The sequence below is a fragment of the Aquarana catesbeiana genome, linkage group LG09 (genome assembly GCF_042186555.1).
Source record: "Aquarana catesbeiana isolate 2022-GZ linkage group LG09, ASM4218655v1, whole genome shotgun sequence".
NCBI classification, from domain to species: Eukaryota; Metazoa; Chordata; class Amphibia; order Anura; family Ranidae; genus Aquarana; species Aquarana catesbeiana.
The window spans coordinates 88,871,684-88,894,798 of NC_133332.1; the positions used below are offsets into that span (position 1 = coordinate 88,871,684).

Consider the following 23,115-nt stretch of genomic DNA (forward strand, 5'->3'; position numbering starts at 1 on the left):
AATGAAAGTAAAAAAGACACTGGTACAGACAGCAGCGAAACCCCCCCAAAAAAGCTTTTTCAACCCCTTTCCCCATATATATATATACATATACATGTATATATATATATATATATATATATATATATATATATATATATATATATATATATATATATATATATATATTTTTTTTTTTTTTTTTTTTTTTCTTGATGACAGGATACTTGTCCCTCCCCTGTGCAAACTAAAAGGGTTTTGTATTTAATCGAACACTAGAAACAATTTGTACAAATGACACATCAAAGGTTATATATATATAAATAATTTTATTAAATAACAAAGCTTACAAAAGAACGTCTTTCCATAAACGCTTGCATGTGACTTGTGTGCCATGTTCATATTCATGAACACATGTAAGTATCAAAAAAAGGTGAAAAAACAAAAAAATAGAAAAAAAAAAACAGTAAACATAAATAAGGAATATCTACCCGTGGAAAAAGTCTTTAAAAATTAGTGTCAAAAGTCCTTAGCTTATATTCCTGGCACACAGAACAGTGCAGTAAAAGTCAAGTCTTTTTAATACAGTGTCCTTTTTAATCTACTTCTTCAATTGTAGGTCCTGAGCTGGTGCCTTGCCTGGCTTGAGCACCACAGCTAGAGCCTGGCATTCCTCCCTGGTACAGCTTGGTGATGATGGATTGGCACACCTTTTCCAGATCCTTCTGCTTATGGGTGTACTCATCTTTCTCTGCCAGTTGGTTGCTCTCCAGCCAGGCAATGGTCTCTTTGCACTTCTCAGAGATGATCTTTTTCTCCTCCTCGCTTATCTTGCCTTTCATGTTCTCATCTTCCACCATGCTCTTAATGTTGAAGGCATAAGATTCTAGAGAGTTCTTGGCAGCAATTTTCTCTCGTTGTGCCTCATCATCTGCTTTGTATTTCTCTGCATCTTGCACCATATTCTCAATTTCCTCTTTGCTCAGACGACCTTTGTCATTTGTAATTGTTATCTTGTTTTGTTTGCCAGTACTCTTGTCCACAGCTGATACATTGAGGATGCCATTGGCATCAATATCGAAGGTGACTTCAATCTGTGGCACTCCTCGGGGAGCGGGGGGGATGCCACTTAGTTCAAATTTACCTAGAAGGTTGTTGTCTTTGGTCATGGCTCGCTCTCCTTCATACACTTGAATGAGGACGCCGGGCTGGTTGTCTGAATAGGTGGTGAAGACCTGAGTCTGCTTGGTAGGAATGGTTGTATTACGTTTGATGAGGACAGTCATGACACCACCGGCTGTCTCCAGGCCCAAGGAAAGAGGAGCCACATCTAGTAGGAGCAGGTCCTGCACATTCTCTGACTTATCTCCCATCAGGATAGCACCTTGAACAGCAGCCCCATAGGCCACAGCTTCATCTGGGTTGATGCTCTTGTTGAGTTCCCGTCCATTGAAGAAGTCCTGCAACAGTTTTTGTACTCTGGGAATACGTGTAGAGCCCCCCACCAGGACAATTTCATGAATCTGTGATTTGTCCAGCTTGGAATCTCTCAGGGCCTTCTCAACAGGCTCCAGGGTACCACGGAAGAGATCAGCGCACAGTTCCTCAAAGCGGGCTCTGGTGATGGAGGTGTAGAAGTCAATGCCCTCATAAAGAGAATCAATTTCAATGCTTGCCTGGGTGCTGGAGGACAGGGTGCGCTTGGCTCTCTCACAGGCTGTTCTCAGCCTCCTCAATGCCCTCTTGTTTTGACGAATGTCCTTTTTGTGCTTGCGTTTGAATTCCTCAACAAAATGGTTAACCATGCGATTATCAAAGTCCTCCCCACCCAGATGAGTGTCACCTGCTGTGGCTTTTACCTCAAAGATGCCGTCATCGATGGTGAGGATGGAGACATCGAAGGTGCCACCTCCCAGGTCGAAGATGAGGATGTTTCGCTCTCCACAGCCCCCTTTGTCCAGGCCATAGGCGATGGCTGCTGCTGTTGGCTCATTGATGATTCTCAGCACATTGAGTCCAGCGATTACCCCGGCATCCTTGGTCGCCTGGCGCTGAGAGTCATTGAAGTAGGCTGGAACGGTGATGACGGCGTTGGTGACCGGGTGGCCCAGGTATGCCTCTGCTGTCTCTTTCATCTTCAGCAGCACCATAGATGAGACCTCCTCAGGGTAGAAGGTCTTCATCTCTCCCTTATAGTCCACTTTGACCTTGGGCTTTCCTCCTTCGCTCACCACCTGGAAGGGCCAGTGCTTCATGTCAGACTGCACTATGAGATCATCAAACTTCCGGCCAATCAGTCTCTTGGCATCAAAGATGGTGTTCTGGGGGTTCAGAGCCACCTGGTTCTTGGCGGCATCTCCGATCAGTCTCTCGGTGTCAGTGAAGGCCACGTAGCTGGGGGTGGTGCGGTTCCCCTGGTCGTTGGCGATGATCTCCACCTTGCCATGCTGGAAAACCCCCACACAGGAGTAGGTGGTGCCCAGGTCAATGCCAATCGCCACTCCTTTAGGTGCCATGTCTCTGGAAGTAATAATGAAGTCTTGCAGTGAAGGAGCTGGACTGCTGCTGGCCTCTCTCTGCTGGATTCTTCTCAGTGATCACAGGCTGTGATATGAACGCTGTGTATCCGCTCTCTTCTCTCCAGTCTATGGATGATATTACACTCTGTAGAGACTGTCACACCGCTCTACGAAACTTCTATATATTCATCTCCTGTGCGGGGACGTCACGCCGTTTCCAGCCAATCGGAGAGCGGTCCTCGCTACGCTTCTTACGTCGCTTAGCAACTTTCCCGAAAGTTCCCGAGCGTTCCCCGCACAACCAGCCAATCGTGAGGCACCCGAGCCGCAGAACTTTCCCGAGGCTTCCATCCCAGAGAACTCTGTCCAATCAGAGGCGGTGGGTTGGTCAATTACGTCAATAGGAAAGGAGAAGCTTCGCGAGCGTTCCAGACGGGGCTGTTGGTCAGACAACGGCTCGGCCAATCAGTGCTGTGAGGGGGCGGGCTAAGGATAAGCTTCGCGACTGTTCCAGCTAGAGATGTCGGTCAGGCAACTGCTCAGCCAACCAGTGCTGTGAGGGGGCGGGGTCGAAGTTCGGTGTTGGAGGAGTCTAGAGAGGCAATATCAGTTTGTCCGCAGCAGAAGCAGTACTTCAATCCGACCACTAGGTGTCAGTAGGTGCACAATGGTAAGAAATACTGTACAGTATATCTAAAGCCAGTTTATATAGTTATTATAATATTTTCATATTGGGATGAGCTAAATACCCAAATATATTACATGTATGGTGGTTGTTTTATCTGATAAAGGATCCTTCCAATCCTCACACCTCATAGAAGGACAGCAGGTTTTTTTTTACCTTCAAGAATTCTATGTATGGAGATAAAACATCTTCTCTGTGCAGCAACCCCCCCCCCCCCAATACTTACCTGAGTCAATCACAGCCAGTGAGCCAATAAGGAGAGAGAGGGGGCGGGGACGAGCCTCTGCTTTGTGTGTGAATAAGACACACAGAGTAGCAGCTCAGGAGCGAGCCTACTTTGGGTGCCTCCATCAAAAGCTACTTGCTTTGGGGGCAGGAGGGAGAAACCAGGAGCAGAGAAGAGGAGAATCGGTGCTTCTCTGTGTAAAACAACTGCATAGTGCAGGCAAGTATGCTTTTAATATTACTTTAACACTTACTGGTCTGCTCTCAACCCCCACCCTGTGTCAGGACACTGAAGGTATAAGCAGTGCACTGAAGGACCTCATCAGCCGGCTATGAATATGTTCTTTGTAACCAGGACAGCCATCAGAAATTTTGGGGCCCCATACACAGCTTTAGGCCTGGGCCCCACTGGGCCTGACCACCAACATTCCCCAGGGCCCACCCACTCGCCGTCCTACCGAATCCACTCACTGGCCGCCCCACCAAGTCTCATCCTATGTCCTCCTTTTTCCATTCCCACCCCCCCATCCCATGTCGTCATCCTCCTCCATCCCATGTCCTTCTACTCCTCCTGTCCCATTCCCCCCATCCCATGTGCTTCTTCTTTATCCCATGTCCCCTTCCTCCAGTCCCATCCCCACATCCCATGTCTTCCTCCTCCAACTGTCCCATCCCATGTCCTTCACATCCTCCATCCCATGTCCCCTTCCTCCAGTCCCATCCCCACATTCCATGTCTTCCTCCTCCAACTGTCCCATCCCATGTCCTCCTCCTCCCCCATCCCATGTCCTTCACATCCTCCATCCCATGTCCTCCTCCAGTCACATCCCATGTCCTCCACATCCTCCATCCCATGTCCCCCTCCTCCAGTCCCATCCCATGTTCTCCTCCTCCATCCCATGTCCTCCTCCAGTCCCATTCCATGTCCTCCTCCTCCAGTCCCATCCCATGTCCTCCTCCTCCCCCCATCCCATGTCCTCCTCCTCCCCCCATCCCATGTCCTCCTCCAGTCCCATCCCATGTCCTTCTCCATCCCATGTCCTCCTCCAGTCACACCCCCCTCCAATGTCCTCCTCCTCCCTCACTCTTGGTGACACCAAGACAGGAAGTTAGGGGAAATCTCAGTGGGGACATAGCCAGCAGTATACTGAGATTTCCCCTCACTTCCAGTCTATCCAATATATTACATATTATGTATAATATGGGCATAATTTGGACATTCTAAGGCAACAATCACTCCCTATTTGTGGGTCAGCACTGGAGAAGCTCTGCCCAGCACATATCCTGCTTAAAGCGTCCAGCAGGATGCCATAGATGGAGTTCAGCCAGCCCTGGATGCCAGCACTGACCAGAATGATTGGGAAGCACGACGTCCTTCTCTCAAAGCCAACTGCTTCTTCCCCACATGCTCGTTATCCTCCCGTAGGACCCCGGCTCTGCACTCTGCTGACAGGGGCTGAGGGGAGGTCGGGAATGCTTTGCTGGGCTGAGTATGCAGCAGGCGTCCCAGGGTGACCAGTACCGGCTCCTTCCACTGACATTGCAGAGTCACACTCCTGTTGCCTGCACTTACTTTCTCATCTGGAGCTCTGCCGTTATTCTGCAGGAGTCGCCTGTCCAGAGATTAGGGAGAAACAAGAGGGAAGTCTGTCTCCTGCCAGGGATTACGAGCTGCTGTCTGCTGACATGGTCCAGGCTCAGGGACAGTGTACACAGGCGAATGGGCATTTATACCTCCCCCTCCTGGAGCCAGGGCCCGAGTCCCATGGAACACCTAGGCCTTATACATGTGTGCAGCAGCCCTGCTTGTAACACAGAACAACTGATTGGCCCCCTGTGCTCTGCCATACAAGGACTCAAAGAGACTGATACCAAGTCAAATTCAAGAACTTACATTGCTTTTATTGAAAAATAAATGCATTTAGGAATGAGTTCATTTTTGTCTTTTTTTTTTGTAAATTCTTTATTTAAGAAGATAGAGCATGTGGAAATACATAAACCATCACAATGATATGTGTAAAGAGAACAGTAAACTCTCCCTAAGGCAATTGATATTACAGTCTATATAGTCATACGGTTATGCCCCGTACACACGGTCGGACTTTGTTCGGACATTCCGACAACAAAATCCTAGGATTTTTTCAGACGGATGTTGGCTCAAACTTGTCTTGCATACACACGGTCACACAAAGTTGTCGGAAAATCTGATCGTTTTAAACGCGGTGACGTAAAACACGTACGTCGGGACTATAAACGGGGCAGTGGCCAATAGCTTTCATCTCTTTATTTATTCTGAGCATGCGTGGCACTTTGTCCGTCGGATTTGTGTACACACGATCGGAATTTCCGACAACGGATTTTGTTGTCGGAAAATTTTATCTCCTGCTCTCCAACTTTGTGTGTCGGAAAATCCGATGGAAAATGTCCGATGGAGCCCACACACGGTCGGAATTTCCGACAACACGCTCCGATCGGACATTTTCCATCGGAAAATCCGACCGTGTGTACGGGGCATAGGAGTTCGCCTTCTTTGGGGTTTCACCAAATCGCAGAAGGATAGGGAGGTTCTGCATCTCACATGTCCATTTTTACACGGCAAACACCGTATTACATGTAAAAGGGATAGCAGGGACTTTCGTTCCCAGGGTCAGGCGACCCAGAATAAGAAAGAAAATGGTAGCAACAAAAAAAAAAAAAAAGAGGGGAAAGGAAGGTGAGATAATAAAAAAAAATAAAAAAAACCCATGTGTCTCCGTCCGGTCTCACCACCCCCATCTGGGGACCAAAGAAGCATATCATATCACTGAGAAGTTAAACAGCTCACTATATTCCTTGGAGTAAACAAATCTGTGCCAAAAAAAACATTTTTTCAAGAATTGCTCGCTGAGGCCTTTCTCCGTGGCCACCAGATCTTCCATTGCCTTTATCTCCGATATCTTTTTTAACCACACGGCTACTGATGGGGGCTGTGTCTGCTTCCAGAGCAGGGGGATGCAGCTCTTCGTCGCTGTAAGCAGGAGGGGGATAATAGATTTCCTATAGACCTTAGTAGGGATCTTGTGATCCTGTAGAAGGAAGAATTCAGGGGTCTCTGGTACCTCCCGGTCTGTGAACTTTTTCACTATGCGGCGCACTTCCATCCAAAAAGGGTGGAGGATTCGACAGGACCAGAAGACATGAAGGAGCGAACCAACCTCCTCTCCACATCTCCAACACCGGTCCGCACTCTGGGGGAACATCTTGTGTATTCTATCTGGAGTATAGTACCACCGGGATAGTAGTTTAAATCCCGCTTCCTGCTGTCTGGCGCAGATAGAGGTTTTGTGAGCGAAAAGAAAAATCCTATCTATTTGTTTCTCAGTGAATTGCACCCCTAGGTCATGTTTCCATCGGGTTATATAGGGAGGTCTAAAGTCTGGGGGTTTGGCTATTAGTAGTTGATAGGTCAGGGAGATAGCATGTCTCAGTGGGGTTTGTTCCAAACTCATCAGTTCGAAGGAGGTTAGTTGCCTCCTAAAAGCCACCGGTGAAGGCAGGAAGCCAATAAAATGGGCTAGCTGTATCTTTTGCCAGAACGACAGTCCCGTCAGGGCTGGATCATCAGTGATTTGTTGTCTGTTTTTCCATTGGCCATTGACAAGGAAGTGTCTTGCTTGTGATCATTCAACCTCCAACAACTCTAGAAATCTAGAGTCCTTAAACCCCGGAACAAAGGCCGGGTTTCCGAGAATGGGAGTGAGCAGGGACAGTAGCCGAGCAACTGAGAAGTGGCGGAAAGCTTTACGGCAATTTGCCCTGTTTCTCCCACCGTGGGGTGGTTCAGTATTAGGTTTGGCAGGGGCTTTTGGCACCAGGGCAGTGACTCCAACCGGGTCACCGTGAGGGTGTGTTCTATTTGTACCCACTGTTTCAGGGCTCCATGTCGATCATTTTTGTCTTTAATATGTCTAAAGTGATATAGATACATTTATATCTTCCTGGGTAGAGATGGGCTCGGGCATGTCTAAAATCCCACGTGCCCGATCCCGCCAGGAAGCCAGCACTGCTCACCGTTAATCACAGGCAGTGAGATATTTCCCGGTCTGCAGCTGCACAGATCAGGAAATGTCCCCCTGCTTGTGATTAGCGGTGTGTAGTGTCGGCTTCCAGGCGGGATCATTTCGAAACACGCCCAAGTCCATCTCTATTCCTGGGGATTAAAGCAGACTCTGCAGAACAATTCAAGGTCTGCCGATAAGGTTTGACCCACCCCCTTTCCTTCCAAACTCATTGCTGTCTCATAGTATTGCAAAGATGTACCTGAAAAAATTTGGATTATATACTTACCTAGCCCCAATCTTCTGTATCGCATGGAGTGATATTACTATCCCTCCATGGAAATTTCGGGGGAACAGTGATTACCTTAAAGTGGGTGTAAACTCCCATGCTTAATTTGTACCTATAGGTAAGTCTATAATAAGGCTTACCTATAGGTACTGTAAATATCTCCTAAATGTGCATTGTTTAAGAGATATTTACTGTACATGCTGCTGATGACGTCATTGGTGCATGCGATCTGAAGGAACGACCAGCCGGGCCGTTCCTTTAGAGTCCTGTGCTATAAACGGTGGCTCCCATGCACATGCGAGGGAGTGACATCATTGCGGCTCCGGTCACTCACACAGCCGGAGTCTGCGAAACCGGAAGGAAGACGAGTGAAGATGGACGTCTTGTCAGCGGTGACAGCTCACCTCTGGATGGGCTTCGTCCTAAGGTCATTTTCACATAATGTGTTAGTATGCGATGAATATGGCTTTACCTGGATGGAGCATGAACCGCTGTGCGATTCCTGTGTGCTTCACATGCAGTTCAGTGCTGTGCGATTTCAGCCCCATTTATTTTGAATGGTCAGAAATTGCAACAGTAGTGCATACATTCGTTTAAATGTGCAGCAACTTTTGTACCATGCAATGTGGTGTAGGCAAACATAATGCATTTGCAACCTGCGTTTGGGGTGTCAACCCCTTCAACAGATCGCAAGGGCAGCTGCACAGGAACGCGGCTCTCCCACACTGCATTTTGGTGTGCATGGGCCCTTACCCCCTACTTCTCTTTCTCTTGAGCACTGGTTCTCATTGGAGCAATTTGGCATGCGATTTGACATGTCAAATCGCATGCCAAATCAGCATACAAATCAGTGCGCCGCACCAATTCCTAAAAGTAGTTTCCTTACTACTTTTGGTGACTTTGGGGTTGCGATTTCCATCGACATCTATGCAGCAACCCTCACAAATTTCTCTGAAATCTCCCCCGAAGTCGGGACTGACATGCGAGAATGATTTTGCACAATTTCATTCCCACTGTCAGTGAGAACCTGGGCTCACTCTCCATATCCCACCATTTATCCACACACCACTATATCATTCTGATACACTTTTTGAACTTGTTTGCCTGTTGACAACCTTTAATTAATAAAACATTTTTACCCTTAAAAAAGTATATAATCAAACTTCTTTCTTTACAACTACTTTTCTGCAGTACTGTGTGGCAGTGATTATTACAGGGATAGGGGTAACAGACTATATAAGTGAACCTGGCAATTGCCCCCTCCGAGAATGCGGGTGACAGACAGTGCGGGCGGCGGTGGCTCCGCCGCAAGTGACAGCGCGGGCGGCTCCACCGCGAGTGACAGTGCAGGCGGCTGTGCCACGAGTGACAATGGTGGCTCCGCCGCGAGCGACAGTGCGGATGGCTCCGCTGCGGGTGACAGCGCGGGCGGCTCTGCCTAGTGACAGTGCGGGCGGCTCCACCGTGGGTGACAGTGCGGGGCAGCTCCGCTGCGGGTGACAGTGCGGGCGGCTCTGGCATGGGTGACAGTGTGGGCGGCTCCGCCGTGGGTGACAGTGTGGGCGGCTCCGCCGTGGGTGACAGTGCGGGCGGCTAAGTGAGTGAGTGGGCGGGTGAGAGAGGGGGGTAGCTGGGCGGCTCTGTGTGTGACTGTGAGTGGGCTGCTGGCCAATCAGGGAGCCGGCAGGCAGGGGAGCAGAGAGATGACATCATCTCTCACCACCCTGCGCCCGCCCTGCATCCCTGCAGTTCCGCCCTCACTGTGAAGGCAGCTGTGGGCAGCAGAGAGATTACTGGGAAATAGCAAGAGACCACCTTCGCAGGAAAGTGACACGGCAGGTGACAATCCGCATCTGGTGACAGGCGACGTGGCAAGTGACAATCCGCATCTGGTGACAGGCGATGTGGCAAGTGACAATCCGCAACGTGTGGCAGGTGACGTGGCAAGTGACAATCCACAATGTGTGGCTGGTGACGTGCAAGTGACAATCCGCAACGTGTGGCAGGTGACGTGGCAAGTGACAATCCACAACATGTAGCAGGTGACGTGGCAAGTGACAATCCACAACGTGTGGCAGGTGACGTGGCAAGTGACAATTCACAATGTGTGGCAGGTGACGTGGCAAGTGACAATCCGCATCTGGTGACAGGTGATGTGGCAAGTGACAATTCACAATGTGTGGCAGGTGACGTGGCAAGTGACAATCTGCATCTGGTGACAGGTGATGTGGCAAGTGACAATCCGCATTTGGTGGCAGGTGACATGGCAAGTGACAATTCGCAGCATGTGGCAGGTGACGTGGCAAGTGACAATCCGCATCTGGTGACAGGTGATGTGGCAAGTGAAAATCCGCATTTGGTGGCAGGTGAAGTGGCAAGTGACAATCCGCAACGTGTAGCAGGTGACGTGACAATTCGCAGCATGTGGCAGGTGACGTGGCAAGTGACAATCCTCATCTGGTGACAGGTGACGTGGCAAGTGACAATTTACAACGTGTGGCAGGTGACGTGGCAAGTGACAATCCGCAACGTGTAGCAGGTGACGTGGCAAGTGACAGTCCGCTTTTGGTGGAAGGTGAAGTGGAAAGTGACACACTCAGGGCTCCCACTGATTCTGCATTATGGCGAGTTGAACTATTTCATTTTATATTACAATGTAAGAATAGGAATAATGCGCTTCAATCATCCTGACACAATAATAACCATGGTGCCGTGATGATTGAGGCGCCAACACCAGCCATTTCCCCGATAAATTGCCTGCAAAAAAAGGTATTTTCTGGCATTGCCCCTCCCGAGACTAGACTCTGGATCTGCTCTTGCCCCTCACCACTATAATTAAGACAAAAAAAAAAAAAAAACATTGCTTGCTATAGAACAGGGATATGCAATTAGCGGACCTCCAGCTGTTGCAGAACTACAAGTCCCATGAGGCATAGCAAGACTCTGACAGCCACAAGCATGACAGCCAGAGGCAGGGGCATGATGAGACTTGTAGTTTTGCAACAGCTGGAGGTCGGCTAATTGCATATCCCTGCTATAGAAAATTGTTGAAGGGAGTCAGTCACTTGAAAAAAATACTTGGAAAATGCTTCCTGCAAAAAAAAAAATAGATAATTGATACTTACCTCTCCAGAGGTGATTTAGGCCCCTTTCACATGGTCGGACCGTTTAGGTCCGCCAGTCAGTTTTGATGGCGGACCTGAACGGGCACTCCATGCTAGTCTATGGAGCGATGAATGTCAGCGGCGACATGTCCGCTGACATCTGACCAGGTCCGATCCGCTAAAGGCAGACGGATGCTTCTACGTTCAGATCCATTGCTGGCGGATCAAATCGGGTGAGATCTGATGAAAACAGACATGCTGTCCATTTTCGTCTGATCTCTCCATAGAAACCAGCAGCACTCGACAAGCCCCTCCCCGCTCAGTGAGCAGAGAGGGACCTGTCATCCGCTGGATCAGCAGAGATCAACGGAGAGATCTCCCTCTGAGCCGGCGGACTGAGGCGGACTCCATGGAAGCGGATCTGCCTCATGAGAATGAGGCCTAAGTCCTAACTTTTGCTTGAGGAGCTACACAGCTGAAGATCCTTCAGCATCCAACACAGTTCTGGATGTGATGGATGTCTGGTTCCCCTTTATGCTAAGGTTTCTCCCATTGGCCCCTCGGTTACTGTTGGGCACAGTAGACACATAGCAGCCAGCTGGAGAAACCCCAGCCCACCAGTGCCATAACGTCATGTGTTCTTTCTCTTCTGGTAGAGGTAATGGACATCGTTTTTCCTGCACTCAGTGGGGCTTAAATAATGACATGTGAACACCATTTAGCAAAGAAGTACTGTAAACCCAGACTGTTGTGATAGTGTAACCCCAGCAGGTGGGTCCATGATATTCTGGGCTCAGAAGAAGTAAGTTGAATGGCCACAACATAATTTTTTATTATGTTGCAGGATATGTTGCATGTTTAGCGCAAGTTTAGAGTGAATAAAACCATTGCGTTTTTAGTTCCTGTGTGCAAAATCGTTTTTGCAGCGCATTCCAGTTTATTGTAATGCATCACAATGTACCACAGAACAGTAACATTAAATTTACAAAAAAGGTTTAAATTGGCTTATAAAAAGAGAAGTATGGCTAATGCTGTTTTGCCCATACTTCTCTTGAGGGTGACCCAGAATCAGCTGACAGAGGGCTAAAGCCTCCTGTCATCTGACGTCACAGAGATGCTCCAGGTTCTGGAAGGATCCTGACCATATTCTAAGACCCCTTTCACACTGAGGCATTTTTCAGGCTCTAAAGGGCTAAAAATAGCGCCTGTAAAGTACCTGAAAAACACCTCCCCTGCCACCCCAATGTGAAAGCCTGGGACACGGACAGATGAAGTTCAGAAATGTACTGATACTGCAGGTGGCTACACAGTATTTAGGACATGGTGTGTACTAGCCTTCTGGACTTAGAGACCTTCTTTGGACTCTGGTGGGAGAGTTACTCTTCTTACAGTACACTCAGGACTGTATTCCTGTTGAGGAGTCCCTGTTTACTACCAATTTGTCTTCACTTCACAGGGGGTGTCTTCACCCTGAAGTAATAGTTCAGCATTAGTGTCCTCTGCTACCAGTTTAAAGTTCATTGGAGTATCCCTAGGCTCACCCTCACCCTATCCCAGTTCATACCCAAAAATAAAAACTACAAAAAAAGACATTCACGGCCTGGTCATTGTCTGGAGTGGAATGGAACCTAGAAATGGAAGCTGGGAACAAACAGCCAGACCAGTCCTGGTTCTACGCTACATCGCTCTAAAGGGAACCTGCCATGCCATACTAGTGGAAGCCTCCAAAATTGACTTCCAGTGAGAATATTAATGTGAGTAGCTTTCCTTTCTCTTTCACTGCCACCAATGTATGCCTTACATCGACAGCAGAGGGAGGCGTTTACAAACATTCCTGTGGCATGAATCTGATAAGCTACAGTAACTGTCAGTTGTCAGGTAGAAGGGATTGGGCAGCTGTATTTGAGGGCCAAAGAGACATCTGGAGTTTCATTAGAGTAAACCTGTTACAACCAAATGACATAGGAGACTTTTGGTCCCCTTGGTGACAATAAAGTTTAGCGAAAAAAAGTGTAAAAAATAAAATTTACACCAAAGCGCTTAAAAACCCTCCAAAGCCGAAGGGTTTATTTACAGGTCCCTAGATCCAGCATTGGGGAAAGCATGGGTAGGATAGGATGGGGAATAAAAGGGTTAAAAAAGATCCCTCTGTCACTGCAACAAAATGAATCAATCTGCAGCTGCTGATCCATTCATTCTGTCCCCGTTGATACGTACTCGATCTCTCTCCTTCCCCTGTTGTAAGGGAAGGGGAGCGGAGGGATCAGCACTGTGAACGTAGCATGTGATTGCTGTGATGACCAGTCACAACAATCACATGGTACCCAGACTCTCAGATAGGCTGGGTACAGTGTCTAATAACAGCTCAGAACACAGCTGTATGATGGCTGTTTACCCAGTTCCATGCAAAAACAGCACTGAGTAAACAATGGGCCGTTGATCTGCCGTAGCCTGGATAAAAAAGGGATTAAACAGGGCTGTCTTCCTACACTCCAAGAGACTAATTAGAGCTAAATGTAGGAGGGTTAAGATTAGCTAGTTAGGTGCTGTCGGGGAAGGATGGTAGGAATTAAAGTGGTGTTCCGGCCGAAATTATACTTTTTAAATAAAAATAGCCCTATAATACACAAGCCTAATGTATTCTAGTGAAGTTAGTCTGTAAACGAAGGTCTGTTTTGTTAGTTTATAGCAGTAGTTTGTTATTTTATAAACTTACAGCAGGCCATGGCCATCTTAAGTGTGGGCATCTGAAGCCAGATTGTATTTCTTCCTGGATCTCATCCTTGCAGATCTCGCACATGCTCAGTGCAGCACAAGCAGTGTAATAGGTTTCAGGTCAGGTTTGCATAGCAACAGCAGTTTTAGAAGAAGTTGCCGCCCCTTCCCAGAAGGCATTGCAAACAGGAAATGATGCGATGGGCCGCGGCCAGGGAGGAGGAAGTGAAAAATGAATACAGCAGATATACAGTAGGTGCGAGAAAAAAAATAAAAAAATATCCAATTTGTTTACAGTGCACAGTTTAGTGAGGGATGCTGAAGAGTTGTAAAAGTAGGTGGAACTCCACTTTAATTCTTTCCCGGTCATTTGTTCTTTTTGGTAGGTTTTTCTCTGGGTCTGACCCTCTGAGCCTGTGTGATATAAAAGGTACAGTGGTCCAGAGCTACAAAAGGAGAAAAAAGGGAAGGGAGGAGAGAGCCGAGAAACCCAAAGGGGGGTCCAGGGCCTGTGATAGGCCAGAGAGAGAGCTGAGAATGTGCCCGTAAGGGAGAGAGACAGAGAACAACCCCCATGAGGAGCAGAAGAATGTCGCTCACTACTATCTGGATGTAAAGTCATCAGAACTTGAGGTTCGCCCCGAAGACACCAGTTGCTGGAGGATGCCTCTGATGGACTCTATATTTGCATGAACATTATCTTTTCAGGTATGCTGGGTCAGAACAGAGTCTGAGTTAGGGAAGAACTACTGTATGTCTTAGAATGCTGAATTTTGCTTTTTTGTCTTTTGCACGTTTTTTGAAACTTTGTTCCCGCCTGGTCTGAAGTTAATAAAGGGGTGTAATGCAAGTAACTGCCACCATCCCATGATTCAGGTCCATAGTTGCCAACATTGTAAAAAAATTTATAGGGAAACTTTTTGTCTGTAGGAGGAGTCTTATAATTAGGGGGTGAGGCTTTCATTTTTAGGCATGGTGTAACCAGGAAAGGAAAATGTGGTGCACGAAAAATGAGCGTAGCATAAACTTAATATGGGGCGTGGCTTAAAGGGGGCTTGTGATTGTCACCTGCCACCAGATGCCATCAGCAGAGTCCCTCCTTACATCAGGTGCCCCCAGCAGAGTACTTCCTTACATCAGGTGTCCCCAGGCAGTGGAGTTTCTCTTACATCACATGAAAGACAAAAACAGAACATTCCATAGCTCAACTCACCAACCAGTCTGCGAACTGACCAAATTAACCTGTCCAACAGTCTGCGTTAAAAACAAGGGTTTAGTTAGCATGCATTTGAAAATGCATGCATAAGCTGCAAGGCCTCTTAATGGCACCCTGTGTATACTTGCAGTCCTAACGATACTGAATTTATAAGCATCTCCACAATGGAAGCATATGCATTAAATGGATAGATAAGGGGAAGGTGGGCCTGGAGGCAGCCAAACCCCTCTTAAAGAAACAGGAGCACACTGGACATCCACCAAGAGCACAATGGCAGCAAAGGTGTACTGAGTGTCCCCGGACCATATTTACACCAGTAACAAACAAATGGCCCCTGCCCCACCTATAACTGGCCTTCACAGCAAGGAGCACTTGGAAGGGCAATCACATGAAAGACAAAAACAGAACATTGCATAGCTCAACTCACCAACCAGTCTGCCAACTGAACAAACTAACCTGTCCAACAGTCTCAGTTAAAAACAGGGGTTTAGTTAGCACGCATTTGCAAATGCATGCATAAGCTGCAAGGCCTCTTCTCGGCACCCTGTGTATGCTTGCAGTCCTAACGCTACTGAATTTATAAGCATCTCCACAATGGAAGCACATGCATTAAATGGATAGATGAGGAGCAGGTGGGCCTGGAGGCAGCCCAATCCCCCTTAAAGGAACAGGAGCACACTGAACACCCAGCAAGAGCACAATAGCAGCAAAGGTGTACAGTGTGTCCCCAGACCATAATGCCAACAGGTGCCCCCAGCAGAGTCCCTCCTTACACCAGGCATTCCCAGCAGAGTCCCTCCTTACATCAGGTGCCCCCAGAGGAGTCCCTCCTTACATCAGGTGTCCCCAGGCAATGGAGTCCCTCCTTACATCAGGTGTCCCCAGGCAGTGGAGTCCCTCCTTACATCAGATGTCCCCAGGCAGCGGAGTCCCTCCTTACATCAGGTGTCCCCAGGCAGCGGGTCACTCTTACATCAGGTGTCCCCAGGGAGTGGCAGTTCCTCTTTACATCAGGTGTCCCCAGTGGAGTCTGTTAGAGAAATTTGGTTGTACGCAAAGCACACAGCCAAATCTCCTATTTCTAATCATAATAGCAATTTCGTCTAATGAAATAAATGCAATGCATCTCACCTTTTGATCGTATCCATCCTCTGGTGTGTGCCCCATCCATCCAACAAGACAAAACACTTACATTCCCATCTCAGCAAGACTGGCCTTTACAGCTCTGTCTGCCTCCTTTATTCAAAAGACCACAAAAGCAATCACAAACAGGAAGCCCTGGCCCCAACAGCCAATCGTTTCCTTCACAGGGTGTGACCTCACAGGATGTAAGTGACCATATAAGGATTTAACAACAGAGTACAAAACAACCAATGAACAATGACTACAGGACATGATACAATATACTAAATGACGATGACTAAAGTTCCTCGTGCATGGATGAGAGATTATCTGCAGGTGTAGGTCATGGCACCCCAAACATGTTGATCAGGCACACCAGGGGTGACAAGAGCAAAACACCTCTAAACCGATAATGTCTTTGCAGAGTGAACGCATCCCCACCAGACGATCGTTCTGTGCATTGCACAGGGGCCCTTTGCTGGCGGACATGTCCTCTCTCCGCAAACACTTCCCTCCAAACACCAGGAAGTTTTCCATTACCTAACAGGTCTCAGCCAGCATCGATCTGCCCCAGCCAGTTCTTTAGAACGGGCTGTGGTTGATCAGACACACTGGGAGATTCATGACAACACATTAATATAACATTTTCCACAACAAGTCCCTCTTACATTAGGTGTCCCCAGGCAGTGGAGTCCCTCTTTACATCAGGTTTCCCTAGTGGAGTCCCTCTTTACATCAGGTGTCCCCAGTGGAGTCCCTCTTACATCAGATGACCCCAGGCAGTGGAGTCCCTCCTTACATCAGTGTCCCCAGTGGAGCCCCTTGGCTCTGCCTCTTGTCGGCAGCAGGCCACGGGATGGAGATCTCTTTCCCGTGTGTTCAGTGGAGAGGGAAGGGGCCTCCAATCTTTGCAGCTAACTGGCTTCAGTGGACAAGCACATTGTCTACTTGTACACTGAAGAGAGAAGCCGATTGGCTGCACGGATCGGAGGCCCCTCCCCTCTCCACTGAACACAAGGGGAAAGAGACCTGCTAGCCAGAAAGAGAACTTGCGGCGGCAGCGGCCATATTTTCAGACCTAAAGCTGCGTTTTTTGCCAAAAACAACCCTGAATCCCGAGACAAAAGCAAAATCCCAGGATTTTCCTCAGGATGGACTCAGATCGGGACGAGGGTCCAATTATCGGGATTGTACTGGGAAAATCTGGACTATTTGCAAGTATGCAGGTCACTAAAGGTACTTGGGGTATGAAGACATCAGTAAGGAAGTAATGCAGTGTGAACACATCAGTGGTTACCAGCCTGTCGGTAGCGTGAACCTGCTACAGGTGGAATGACCTCTAGCAGCAAGGGAAATGTTGGCAGCACTTCTTTGGCCAGCGGCCTATCTTCCAGAGCAATGGGAGCAGATTTGCTCCCATGAGGTTCTCATCCTGCACAGAGTTGCAGTAGTTCAAAAGTTAAGTCGAGTGCACGTGTGAAGCCCGCACAAGGTGCACAGCGGGGCCCACTCCGCTACAGGAAAGTAGTAGTGGAAAACACTGGACAGGTTGTTGTGAACAAGGCTCAGCATGTCCCTCCTAAATGCAAGTTACGAAGCAGGTGCACATTGTCACGGGATCCGAGAGTTAACTGAACAGTTACGGTGCAAGTGAATCACACTGCGCTTTGCGAATGGACCTGTGGTGTGTCCCAGAAGGTTGCAGGTGAAGAGGTTGGGTGAAATTCAGCATGGATCACCTAGGAGATCCGGGTCTAAGCGGGTACTTGTCAAAACCAATTACCCACTCCCCCCCTCAAAAAAAAATAAATGCCAAATGTTAAAGAGGAGGGGGAAGTACTACACAGTATAACTGTAAACCAATATAAACCAAATAACAGAAATGTAATATATTTCAGCTTACCAGTCCTTAGATGTGGTGGCTACATTAGTTTTCTTTTGTTCTTTGTTTTTTGCCTGATCAGCTTGACAGTAAAACAGTTCCCCTCATAGAGTGGCAACACCCACTTTACTGTACTTTGGAGTAGTGTTGTCACCCTGGGGCAGGACGTGAAGTGTGTCATGACTACAGGACACCTCCCCCTTTCCATAGTATAAGGGGGAGGATTTCTGCTGTTCATAGAGGTAACCCGGAAAGGGCTGATAACACCACAGAATGCACAGAACAGCACTGGAATTCTGGAAGGATCAACGTTTTTTTTTTCTCTATTTAGCACATATTGAAACTGCTTTTGATATTTTATTAAATAAGTAGGGCCAAAGTTCCTTTTGGCTCTACTTCTCCTGTGGGTAACAGGACTGCACTTAGTTCTGTACTCCCGTGACCCAGATTCAGCCAACAGTGGGCTACATTCTGCTAGCGCAGTAGTTCTCAACTCCTGTCCTCGGGACCCACTAAGGCCCCTTTCACACTGGGGCGGTGGGGGCGCCGGCGGTAAAACGGCGCTATTCTTAGCACCGCTTTACCATCGTTTTTGCGGTGGTATTCGGCCGCTAGCGGTGCAGTTTTAACCCCCGCTGGCGGCCGAAAAAGGGTTAAAACCGCTTGCATAGCGCCGCTACAGCCATGGTATAGCTGCGCTGCCCCATTGATTTCAATGGGCAGGAGCGGTTTAGGAGCAGTGAATACACCGCTCCAAAGATGCTGTTTGCAGGAGTTTTTTTTCTCTCCTGCCAGCGCACCACTTCACACTGGAGAAACAGCAGCGGCAGTTTTAGGTCGGTTTGCAGGCACTATTTTTAGCGCAATAACGCCTGCAAACCGCCCCAGTGTGAAAGGGGCCTAACAGGCCAGGTTTGCAAGATAACTAAACTACATCACAGGTGATATCATTTGCTGCTCAGTGATTGCAGTACTCTAGTCTGCATCTCCCCAAGGTAATACTTAAATTCTGGCCTGTTAGTGGGTCCTGAGGACCGGAGTTGAGAACCACTGTGCTAGCGGTTGATGTTACTCAGCTGGTCCAGGCTGTGGAGGGGTCCCGACACCCAGATGCCTGGACGGGCAGCTGGCTAAGCCTCTCAGTGACCTGCTGGCAGACTAAGCCTGTCCCTCCGCAGCCCAGCTGTCCAGTGAGTGCTGGATGGAAGAGCACAGAGCGGTGACTGAGAGTTAAAGGCTTTCTAGTCAGTGAAGACCGAGAACCGATCGATCAGCGGTCTTTAATTGCTCAGTTCTCAGCCATACATTATACAATTTTCTTGTTCAATTTCCTTTAGAAATTCAACTATTTCTAACTATAGAGGGCAAGGGCCTGCCTGATTGCATACTGATCGCATACAAATTAAAAGTGTTTAGGTTAGACCTCATATTATGTGGTTTTGGTAAATCTAAAGGAAACTTGTACAAGAAAATTGTGTAATGTGTGTCCAGCCTTAGAGGCGGAGGGGGACAGATGCAGTATGGGACCGATGCTGCATCAACTTAGGCAAGTATGTATGTTTGTTATTTTGAAATCCCATACTTCTATTTTTAGACCACATGCACACTAGATGTTTTGCTATATCTATTAGACACCTTTCCTCCTGGCAGCAGTGTTTTGGCAGAAAAAAACGCTTGATGCTTGTAAATGCGCTTAGGCATGTCAGTCACTTGGGCGTTACTTTCATTTGCCAGAATAATACTTTAATAATACACGCCTAGCAGGAATGAAATGCCAAGAACACATAATCTAACATGCAGGGGCATTTGGAGGCAGAAAAAAAGACACTCCTAACAACCACATTAACAACATCCAGTGTGCATGAGGCCTTAGACAAAAATGCACAAAACAAGTTAATTTTTAAAGTGTGCATACACAACTTACCCTCTGCCAATACTTTTTTAAAGGATTTTACTGCTGTCTGGGGGCCCCTCTGTGTTGATTGTCTTTCCCCTTTTATCCCACTGACACCAAGATTATAAATTAAAGTAAAAAAAGACACTGGTACAGACAGCAGCGAAACCCCCCAAAAAAAAGCTTTTTCAACCCCTTTCCCAATATATATATATTTTTGATACTTGTCCCTCCCCCGTGCAAACTAAAAGGGTTTTGTATTTAATCGAACACTAGAAACAATTTGTACAAATGACACATCAAAGGTTATATATATATATAAAAAAATAATTTTATTAAATAACAAAGCTTACAAAAAAATGTCTTTCCATAAACACTTGCATGTAACTTGTGTGCCATGTTCATATTCATGAACACATGTAAGTATCAAAAAAAGGTAAAAAAAAAAAAATAGAAAAAAAAAAAAAACAGTAGCCATAAATAAGGAATATCTAACCGTGGGAAAAGTCTTTAAAAATTAGTGTCAATAGTCCTTAGCTTATATTCCTGACACACAGAACAGTGCAGTAAAAGTCAAGTCTTTTTAATACAGTGTTCTTTTTAATCTACTTCTTCAATTGTAGGTCCTGAGCTGGTGCCTTGCCTGGCTTGAGCACCACAGCTAGAGCCTGGCATTCCTCCCTGGTACAGCTTGGTGATGATGGATTGGCACACCTTTTCCAGATCCTTCTGCTTATGGATGTACTCATCTTTCTCTGCCAGTTGATTGTTCTCCAGCCAGGCAATGGTCTCTTTGCACTTCTCAGAGATGATCTTTTTCTCCTCCTCACTTATCTTGCCTTTCATGTTCTCATCTTCCACCATGCTCTTAATGTTGAAGGCATAAGATTCTAGAGAGTTCTTGGCAGCAATTTTCTCTCGTTGTGCCTCATCATCAGCTTTGTATTTCTCTGCATCTTGCACCATATTCTCAATTTCCTCTTTGCTCAGACGACCTTTGTCATTTGTAATTGTTATCTTGTTTTGTTTGCCAGTACTCTTGTCCACAGCTGATACATTGAGGATGCCATTGGCATCAATATCAAAGGTGACTTCAATCTGTGGCACTCCTCGGGGAGCGGGGGGGATGCCACTTAGTTCAAATTTACCTAGAAGGTTGTTGTCTTTGGTCATGGCTCGCTCTCCTTCATACACTTGAATGAGGACGCCGGGCTGGTTGTCTGAATAGGTGGTGAAGACCTGAGTCTGCTTGGTAGGAATGGTTGTATTACGTTTGATGAGGACAGTCATGACACCACCGGCTGTCTCCAGGCCCAAGGAAAGAGGAGCCACATCTAGTAGGAGCAGGTCCTGCACATTCTCTGACTTATCTCCCATCAGGATAGCACCTTGAACAGCAGCCCCATAGGCCACAGCTTCATCTGGGTTGATGCTCTTGTTGAGTTCCCGTCCATTGAAGAAGTCCTGCAACAGTTTTTGTACTTTGGGAATACGTGTAGAGCCCCCCACCAGGACAATTTCATGAATCTGTGATTTGTCCAGCTTGGAATCTCTCAGGGCCTTCTCAACAGGCTCCAGGGTACCACGGAAGAGATCAGCGCACAGTTCCTCAAAGCGGGCTCTGGTGATGGAGGTGTAGAAGTCAATGCCCTCATAAAGAGAATCAATTTCAATGCCTGCCTGGGTGCTGGAGGACAGGGTGCGCTTGGCTCTCTCACAGGCTGTTCTCAGCCTCCTCAAGGCCCTCTTGTTTTGACTAATGTCCTTTTTGTGCTTGCGCTTGAATTCCTCAACAAAATGGTTAACCATGCGATTATCAAAGTCCTCCCCACCCAGATGGGTGTCACCCGCTGTGGCTTTTACCTCAAAGATGCCGTCATCGATGGTGAGGATGGAGACATCGAAGGTGCCACCTCCCAGGTCGAAGATGAGGATGTTGCGCTCTCCACGGCCCCCTTTGTCCAGGCCATAGGCGATGGCTGCTGCTGTTGGCTCATTGATGATTCTCAGCACATTGAGTCCAGCGATTACCCCGGCATCCTTGGTGGCCTGGCGCTGAGAGTCATTGAAGTAGGCTGGAACGGTGATGACGGCGTTGGTGACCGGGTGGCCCAGGTACGCCTCTGCTGTCTCTTTCATCTTCAGCAGCACCATAGAGGAGACCTCCTCAGGGTAGAAGGTCTTCATCTCTCCCTTATAGTCCACTTTGACCTTGGGCTTTCCTCCTTCGCTCACCACCTGGAAGGGCCAGTGCTTCATGTCAGACTGCACTATGAGATCATCAAACTTCCGGCCAATCAGCCTCTTGGCATCAAAGATGGTGTTCTGGGGGTTCAGAGCCACCTGGTTCTTGGCGGCATCTCCGATCAGTCTCTCGGTGTCAGTGAAGGCCACGTAGCTGGGGGTGGTGCGGTTCCCCTGGTCGTTGGCGATGATCTCCACCTTGCCATGCTGGAAAACCCCTACACAGGAGTAGGTGGTGCCCAGGTCAATGCCAATCGCCACTCCTTTAGGTGCCATGTCTCTGGAAGTAATAATGAAGTCTTGCAGTGAAGGAGCTGGACTGCTGCTGGCCTCTCTCTGCTGGATTCTTCTCAGTGATCACAGGCTGTGATATGAACGCTGTGTATCCGCTCTCTTCTCTCCAGTCTATGGATGATATTACACTCTGTAGAGACTGTCACACCGCTCTACGAAACTTCTATATATTCATCTCCTGTGCGGGGACGTCACGCCGCTTCCAGCCAATCGCAGAGCGGTCCTCGCTACGCTTCTTACGTCGCTTAGCAACGTTCCCGAAAGTTCCCGAGCGTTCCCCGCACAACCAGCCAATCGTGAGGCACCCGAGCCGCAGAACTTTCCCGAGGCTTCCATCCCAGAGAACTCTGTCCAATCAGAGGCGGCGGGTTGGTGAATTACGTCAATAGGAAAGGAGAAGCTTCGCGAGCGTTCCAGACGGGGCTGTTAATCAGACAACGGCTCGGCCAATCAGTGCTGTGAGGGGGCGGGATAAGAAGAAGCTTCGCGACTATTCCAGATGGAGATGTCAGTTAGGCAACAGCTAAGCCAATCAGTGCTGTGAGGGGGCGGGATGAGGAGAAGCTTCGCGACTGTTCCAGATGGAGATGTCAGTCAGGCAACAGCTCAGCCAATCAGTGCTGTGAGGGGGCGGGGTCGAAGTTCGGTGCTGGAGGAGTGTAGAGAGGCAGTATAGAGAACTCCCTCTATGTGGTAGATATTCACCAGGCTAGTCTGTCTGCCGTTCACTAAGCCGTCATTGACCTGAGCAGAACGAGGTGCTGGCTATACGTACTATGATGAATAATCCTATAGGGTCAGGGTTCATTGAGTTTAGTTCAGGCTTATTGTGTAATATTTATGACACGAATGACAGGCCTGTCTCCTATATCCGGGTCTCCTGATCTATGTGTGTTATTAGTTCTCGGGA

The 23,115-nt window shown here is 47.9% G+C and overlaps 2 protein-coding genes across 2 annotated transcripts; both read right to left on the reverse strand.

Annotated features, from left to right (window-relative positions):
- Positions 1-240: 240 nt before the first annotated feature.
- Positions 241-2,884, reverse strand: LOC141107891 (heat shock 70 kDa protein-like). The gene has a single exon (XM_073598933.1). It carries the CDS (start codon positions 2,493-2,495, stop codon positions 576-578), a length of 1,920 nt encoding a protein of 639 aa, XP_073455034.1. The 5' UTR covers positions 2,496-2,884; the 3' UTR covers positions 241-575.
- Positions 2,885-20,013: 17,129 nt separating this feature from the next.
- On the reverse strand, positions 20,014-22,656 carry LOC141107892 (heat shock 70 kDa protein-like). Its single transcript, XM_073598934.1, has one exon. It carries the CDS (start codon positions 22,185-22,187, stop codon positions 20,268-20,270), a length of 1,920 nt encoding a protein of 639 aa, XP_073455035.1. The 5' UTR covers positions 22,188-22,656; the 3' UTR covers positions 20,014-20,267.
- Positions 22,657-23,115: the final 459 nt, after the last annotated feature.